This window comes from Panthera uncia, chromosome B4 (assembly GCF_023721935.1).
Source record: "Panthera uncia isolate 11264 chromosome B4, Puncia_PCG_1.0, whole genome shotgun sequence".
NCBI lineage: Eukaryota > Metazoa > Chordata > Mammalia > Carnivora > Felidae > Panthera > Panthera uncia.
In genome coordinates, this window is record NC_064809.1 from 133,421,490 (window position 1) to 133,429,346 (window position 7,857).

The window sequence follows — 7,857 nt, forward strand, 5'->3', positions numbered from 1 at the left end:
CGGTACCTGCTTCTAGAGCACCAGTGCCGGGCAGGGGTCCCCGCGTGCTGGGGACAGAGCCCCTTAGTGCCATAGTTCCCGCCCTCAGAGAGCTTCAAGTCCACTGGGGGAGATCATTACAGACAAAGGCGTGTTCCCAGTGTAGATGTGAACAGGGAAACAGCGCTTGGGTGTGGTGAGTGAGTGGGGGGGGGGGGGGGCGGGGGGGGGGGGGGGGGGGTAGGGTGATCAGAGAATGATCCAGAAGCTTGAGACCCGAAGGATGAGTGAGAGCCAGCAGCCAGCTGGTGGGGAGGGAGATGTGTTCAGGGTGGCAGGAACGGCATGTGCAAAGGTCCTGAGGCAGAGAGGACTTGGGAGTATTTAAAGAACACCAGCAAGGAGGCAGGATGCTCAGTTGGAACCAGCCTTGCTTCAGGGAGGTGGTTTTGTCAAGGGGAGTGAAGAGGAGGGTGTGAAAAAGTGGACCCAGTTATGAGGTGGGGAGAAGTGGGGTGAGGGGGGACGTCCAGGCTTTTGAAAGTGGTGGATGCTGTTCTGCTTCTTTCCTAGAAAAAGGGGCAGGTTTGGAGAGCGATGGATTCTTTCAGAGATGCTTTTAGGAACACCTGAGCTGAAGGATCGTGGAGGTGGGGCTGTATCTTGAGGGGTTTCTGATTTGGGGACAGCGTCGGAAGGTGTGGGAGGGCATGAGCTGGCCTTGGAAGAGAGTCCTCCAGGGAGAGACCTTGGAGACCTGCCTTGTAAAGGTCAAGGAGGACCCTGTCCTCAAGCGAACTGGAAGGGGGGGGGCGGTCAGAGGAGGGCACACGCCGGGCAAGCGTGATGTCCGTGGAAGAGAGTTCTGGAAAGCGGGAGGGGAGGCAGCTCGGCCGGGGGCTGATGGTGCGGTCAAGTCACGGGCAGGGGAGTGGGGTCCAGCTGCTGTGTTGGGATCCGGTCCGTCCAGGCGTCCATTTCGTTTTGTGAAGTGCCTTCGGCAGGCTCGGCCAAGGAATCCTGTTTCTCCGTGGATCTTTTCCCCGCTGAAAGCTGTCTTCTCTTACAACGCGTCACCGGTGAGGAGAATGGGAGCCTCGTCGAGAAAAGTCTCCAGCGGAAGGCTGGCCTGGAGGAAAGAGCGCGGGTCCCCGTGGGGACTGGTACGCCCACATCACAAGGCCATCACTCAGCGAAGCCAAAAATGTGGCGCGAGCATCGCCGCGGATGAGCTTTGGAAACAGCCTGCCCAGTGAGAGGAGCGAGACACAAAAGTTCACATATGATACTGGCATGTAATTTACATGAAATCCCGTTTGTGTGAAATACCCAGAATAGGCAAACCCAGAGAGAAAACAGCTGCGTGGTTGGAAGGGGCGGGTAGGGCGTGCCTGCTCCTGGGCGCGGGGTTTCTTTGGGGCGAGGAAGCTGGTCTCCAGTTAACAGTGGTGATGGTTGCATGATCCTGCGAGCAGATTAAAAACCGCCGAATCGCACACTTTCGGAGGGTGAACTGTGTGGCGTGCGAATTCGGTCTCAGGAAAGCCGTTGAGAAGGACGGGAGTTGCTCAGAGCCTGTCAGGAACGGGCCATAGGGGACCCCCTTCTCTCCACGGCCTTAGGCTCAGGGTGACACGAGCTGCAGATCCTTTGGGAGAGGAGGGATGGACATTTTATGGCCGCGGGCCACGCGGGACAGAGCCGCTGATGTTCCTCGTGTAATCCCTCCTCCTCCAAGCCACGGTGAACGAGTTCATCCTTTCCTTTTGCTGAGAGTTTCCCCATGTACCCAAGTTCCTGCCAGGAGGATGTCCATGGCCACCGTGGTGGCCGCCCCCTGCCCGTCCTCTCATGAAGTCCCACGGGAAGTCTGGCAGCCCAGGAGGTGTTGGGGGGGGGCAGGAGATGGGCCTTTCCCATCCTGCCCCCTGGCCGCTGTGCCGGGGCGTGTCCGTCTCAGTGTCCAGCCGCCTTCAGCTCTGGGCTTGCCCAGTCATCGCCCTGGTCCACGTGGCATGGCGGGTGAGGCCGTAACACTGCCTGCCCCCAGGTTCTCATCGACTGGGTCAACGACGTGCTGGTGGAGGAGAGGATCATCGTGAAGCAGCTAGAGGAGGACCTTTACGACGGCCAGGTGCTGCAGAAGCTCTTGGGTGAGTCCTCGGGCGTGCCCAGCACAGGGCCACAGCAGGGCGGTCCCGGGGCCGGGACCGGGGCTCGATTCCCACAGGGCGGCACGGGTCACACGTGCTGAGAGCCTTAGAGCTGCAGCCCTGAGCCCACGCTCCTTGGCGGTGGCTCCCGGGCCGCCTGCTCTCTGATCATGTCCATGGTGGGCATTCTGCCAGAGCCCCTGGCCTCGGGGCTGCAGCAGGCCACACAAGGCTTCCAGAGCAGTCCTGTGGGTTGGGGGGGGGGGCAGGGAAATGGGGCAAGAGCATCACCCCTTCCTGTGCTGGTCAGCCCTCCTGGTGGCCTCGCGTGCTCTCTCGTCCCAACGCTGAGGCCTGTGCCGGCTCGTTCCGGGTGGGTGGGTGGGTGGCCGAGGGGCCGGGTCCCCAGCAGATACTGTGTGAGTGGGCTGTGCCCTGGGGGGCAGACGGGTGTGGGGTGCGGGTGGTGACCGCTGTCGGCTGGGGCCAGCGGAAGTCCCGCACCGAAGCGACGGATGCAGGGCGCCTGGCACGCGTCTCCCGCCAGCGAGTGGTGGTTAAAACAAAGACAAAGCGCCGAAAGCAAGCGCGGGGGCCGTCGAGTCCCCCAGCTCCTGTGAGTGGCAGGGCCACGGTTTCTAGGTGTGGACCCTGCCCTTTCGACACCACAGGGGCTGTGGGCTCCTTTTGCCGGAAGTGAAAGGACTGTGTGTCTGGGTCCTCCCCTCCCCCCCCCCAAGACGCCGGAAGGGTCCCTCGGCTTCAGGGCGCTCTGATGTGTTTTGGGGGTCCCCGAACACCCTGTGAGGTGGCCTCAAAGACACAGTGTCCCTTTGTATGTGGATAACACACTTCCTAGAGGTCAAGAGCAGATCCTGAGCCCCCAGCATCCGGGGGGGGGGGGCCTGTCGGCCTGCTGCCTGGGCTCCCAGCTGCCCTGGGACCGCATTTTTCCCCGTTGTCGTACCAGAGACTTGACAGCTGCAGGGCCTGGGGGCCGCCGCTCAGGGGAGGGCGCCCAGGGAGGGAGGACCCTTCCTCGGGCGGGCGGGGCGTCCCTGGGCGGGGCGTCCCTGGGCGGGGCGTCCCTGGGCGGGGCGTCCCTGGGCGGGGCGTCCCTGGGCGGAGCTTGCGCCCTCTGTGAGTGGCCGCTCTCGGGGGACCCTCTGATTGGAGGGAACCCTGCGGGGGCTGGGAGGAGGGAACCGCCCCAGTAACCCGCGCGGAGGGCGCATGATCGATGGCCCCCGTGTCGTGTCCTTATCTACTTTGCCGTCAGAAAGTACCTTTGTCATGTTTGTTTTGGTCATTCCTCTGTTGGGCACCGTTTCATCGTGTGGCAGGTGTGGATCTAGGCTCTGGGGACGCAGTGGTAGCAAGAGGGAGGGGATCCCCCTCGCCCAGCTGTCCCCCTACATTCTGGCAGAGGGAAGAGAGAGAAATATCATGGGTCGCAAACAGACGCTTTAAGAGAGTAGCCAAGGGCAAGGAAGGAAGCCAGAGGGTCATGGGGCAGAGAGGGGCCGGGCGGTGGGGGCAGCCCCTCTGGAGATTGGACGTCTGAGCAGGCGTCTGCACAGCCAGCCTCAGAAGAACATTCCAGGCCGAGACTCTGAGGGGAGGAAGAGGCCGTAGCATTTAAAGCCCAGTGACAGGAGGCTGCGAGTCGTGGGGGGAGGGGGTGGGGGCCTGGATAAAACCAGATCACATGCAGCTCTGGTGGACAAAGGCTTTTATTGCAAGTGACAGGGAGCCACTGGAGGTTTTGAGCAGGGCCGTGACATGATCTGAGTTAAGGGTTTTAAAAAGTCACCTGGGCTTCTGGGTACAGAATAGAATGGAGGGGGCGGGGGGCGGGAGTAGGAGCTGAGATAGTCAGAACGCTGTTAGGACAGCCTGGGCCTCAGATAAAGAGGCTGAGACTGGGGTGGAGGTGTGGACCCCGGGAGGGTGTGTTGGAGGTGGAGGCTGTCCAACACACCCGGGTGGGTGTGTTGGAGGAGTCAAGGCCGACAGCCAGGTTTGTGTTCTGAGCACCCGGTGAACGAGGAGCCCCTTGGGAATAGCGAGGTGGGTGGGGGACGAGGAGGTGGCTTTACCTCGGTGGGGGCCCGTCCTCCCTGAGTCGGCGGCCGGTGGGGGTGGAGCTCGGCGGTGCAGAGATGATGTTTAACACCGTGGGATCCGATGGCCTCTCCTGGAGAGGGTGTTCGGATTTGTGATTTGGCTGGATGCCGTGCGGCCGAGAGTTCATAGGTATTTGGCTGAGCCAAGGATCCCCATCTTAGAATGACTTCTGCGGTCCAAGAATAAATCTGAAATGTTACCGGGATTGTTAATAATGATCACAAGTTTATTATTAAAGATGTTGGGGGTGGGAGTTGCCTGGCTGGCTCAGCTGGTTAATTAAGCATCCGCCTCTTGATCTCAGCTCAGGTCACTGTCTCGCAGTGGTTTGTGAGTTCAAGCCCTGCGTTGGGCTCTGTGCTGACAGGGAAGAGCCTGCTTGATGCTCTGTCTCTCTCTCTGCCCCGCCTTTGTGCGCACACTCTCCCTATTTATGAAAGAATAAGTAAACATTTAAGAAATGTTTAAAGATTGGTCCGGTTGAACCCTTGTATTGTACACGTGAAACTAATATAATGCTGTATGCAAATTGTACGTGAATAGGAAACAGTGTCAGAATTTTGATGTTTTATTTATTTTCATTTATTTAAAAAATGTTTATTTTTGAGAGAGAGAGAGAGGAGCGCGCCTACATGTGTGCATGAGTGGGTGAGAGGCAGAGAGAGAGAGAGCAGGCTGTCCACGCAGAGCCCCACGTGGGGCTTGAACCCATGAACCGCGAGATCATGACCTGAGCAGAAGCCAAGAGTTGGATGCTTAACTGCCTGAAACACCCAGGTGCCCCAGAATTTTAATGTGTTGGATCGTCGTGTTGATAGGGTCATTCTCAGGGTCACCCTCAGCACTGTCCGGGACTGCATTGTCCTCGGGGTCACTAAACTAGAAATACGTGATGGCAGACACTCCTTTTCAACAGAGAAGGGGCGGGAGCCCACGGATCTTAGGCTGACACCGGGTGCGAGCAGCCTTCCGACGTGTCACCAGCTGCCCTCCTCATCCGTGGCAAAGACCTGGCTCCCCTTTGGCTCTCGGACCCAAAGAATTGGCTGTGGGTGATGCTGTTATTGAAACAGTGCCCTGACCAGGGGGAGATGCCTCCTAGCGTTTTCAGAAGCAGACTCAAGAGTATTATACTCCCTTAGATTTTTTCTTTCTGGTTCTTTTGCACGTATCTGTGGCTTCATTCTCCCAATTGCTCAAAAAACGTGTCCTAAGCCTTCGTGTTAGCAGGGTGGCCGCGGTACCCTGTGTCCGGATCCCGGGACGGGCGGTGAATTTGCATCCACATTTCAGCCTTGGCTGCTCACGAAGGATGCTGGTGCCTCCCTGGTGGTGAGTGACGGGGCGTCTGTAGAGCAGGTGTCTGGTAAGGATTCTCGCCCCGCAAGGCATGTCCTTTGGGTCCCCGTCTTCCGGTGGCCCCAGCGGGTGCAGCCGTGGGTCTGGAGCCTCTGTGGGACCGCCTGCTACGTAGGTGACCGCCTACAGACTGACGTGAGGCTCACTCTGGCTCCGGCAGCCTTTTTTATCACGGAGCAGACGCCCTCCCTTCCCATTGGAAGATCTTTTCTCCCGTGTGTCAAGCAGACGGTTTGACACGCTCCTCTGAGGAAAAGAACAAAGGGAGAGAATATTCAGATATTAACAGGAAATCAGCGTGTCTCGCCCGGTTGTATCGCTGATGACGTCACCCGTGGGATCACATGGCCCCTGAGCCCGGGACACCAGGAGTCCTATCGGGAGTGTAGACGAGACATTCGGCTCGCTGTCCAAAGGCAGAAGCCAAAGCCAGGAGGAGTTTGTGGCCGAGCGCCAAGGCCAAAGCTGACTTCTGTGCGTCTAGAGAGAGGAGAAGTCAGAGGCCTGGGCCCCGGGCGGTCGGGAAGGGGTCGGGAAGCGGAGGGGCCCCGGAGAGGGGTCTGAAGGGTCCAGCCATGAGGGCGGAGGCGCCAGGCAGGCACCGTGTTCGGGAGGGACGGGTAGAGGAGAAGGTGATTCGGGGAGACGGGAGTGGCTGTGAGGACAGAGACTGGGTTGGGCCTCGTGAGATCACCAAGTGCAAGTCATTGGCAGGACCCCAGACGTGTCCCTCTTCTTGGGAGCAGACTCTGAGGCAGCTGCTGACCCTGCCAGGTGGCAGGTTTTGGTGGATGTGACTCTTCTGCGGGGGGACCTTCTGTGGGCAGAGGGAGGGTGCCCACGCTGGGGTCCCGGGGGCTCCCCGGCTGGCTCCTGTCCTGCTTCTGACTCCGGGCACTCCCTTCTCCTTGCAAAAGGCAGGCCCTTCCGGCGTAAGGAGTGTCCACGGCCCTGCGTTCAGCATCACCCCCGTTTGCCTGTCGCATCCGAGAATCCGCCCTCCCCTTCCTCCGTCCCTTTCTGTGCTCTGAAGGCAGGTCCTGGCCGCCGCACAGCCCTGAGCCGCCCCCGCAGCCCGTCCGTAGGCAGAGTGATGCCTGGAAATGCCGGCAGCCACATGTTTTATTCTGTCCCACGGGGCAGAGCCCTCCAGGACAGCCGCAGGCAGCACCCAGCCGTAGCCAGCCTCCTCGGGTCCTGTCTTGGGCTGAATTGTGTCCCCCAGAATCCATAAGTTGAAGTCCTAACCCCCAGGTCCTCGAATGGAGACTGGGTCTTTCTAGAGGTCGTTAAGTTAAAACGAGGTCCTTGGGGGTAGACCCTAAACCCGTATGGCTGGTGTCCCTTTAAGGAGATCGGGACAAGGACACATGGTGGGGGCGGGAGGGGGGAAACCCATGTGAGGACACAGCGAGAAGCGGCCTGTCTGCAGGCCAAGGAGAGGGGCCTCAGGAGAAGCCAGCTCTGTCCACCCCCTGATCTCAGGCTTTCATCCTCCAGGATCGCGAGCACGGACATTTTCACTGCCTAAGTCCCGGGTCTGTGGTGTTCTAGAATTGCAGCCCTAACGAGCTAGCACAGGTCCCTTCCCGTCTCCATCACTACCCCCCCCATCCCCCCCCGGGTACCACAGCCGCGTTCAGTCTGCAGGGTCGGCTGGCAGAGCTGACGGCGGAGGTGTGCTGGGTGCCCTTCTGGTGGGCGAGGCTCTCAGACCACACAGCTCTGTAACCCTCCTTCCTTCCCCAGGATCCCCTGCTCCACCCTGTAACACCTGGGAGGGGGGCTGCTGTGTATTTTCGGGGTGATCATGCAGACAGACAGCTGTGGGTTATTCATCCAGGACCTACTAGATGCGGAGGGACATCAAAATATATAAATGGGGACCCATCCCCTGCAGCAAAGTTTTGTTTGGTTTTTAGTACTCACCGCTGCCGACCTGATGTTACTTAGATGTGGTGCCTTCCCACTAGAGAGCTCTCTGGTCTGTGCTGCACCTAGCCCCAGGACAGTGCCTGGCGCACAGAAGGTGCTCATATTGTGAGCTGATGAAGGGAGGGAGGTGGGTAGGTGGGCAGGAGGGAAGAGAGGGAGGGAGGAAGGGAGGGAGACAGGGAGGATGGGAGGAAGCAGGGGGGGGGAGGGAAGAAAGGAATGAAGGAAGGAAAGCAGGGAGGAGGGGAGGAAGCAGAGAGGGAGGGAAGAAAGGAAGGAAGGAAAGCAGAAAGGAAGGAGGGAG

At 59.6% G+C, this 7,857-nt stretch overlaps 1 protein-coding gene across 5 annotated transcripts in view; it reads left to right on the plus strand.

Moving 5' to 3' along the window:
* The window catches only part of PARVB (parvin beta), a 103,345-nt gene that overhangs the window by 66,238 nt on the left and 29,250 nt on the right, over positions 1 to 7,857 (plus strand). For all 5 annotated transcript variants that reach the window (XM_049626495.1, XM_049626494.1, XM_049626497.1 and 2 more), the window contains exon 4: positions 2,030 to 2,132. In XM_049626495.1, coding sequence (XP_049482452.1) covers positions 2,030 to 2,132 — 103 coding nt within the window. The remainder of the gene's footprint in view (positions 1 to 2,029; positions 2,133 to 7,857) is intronic.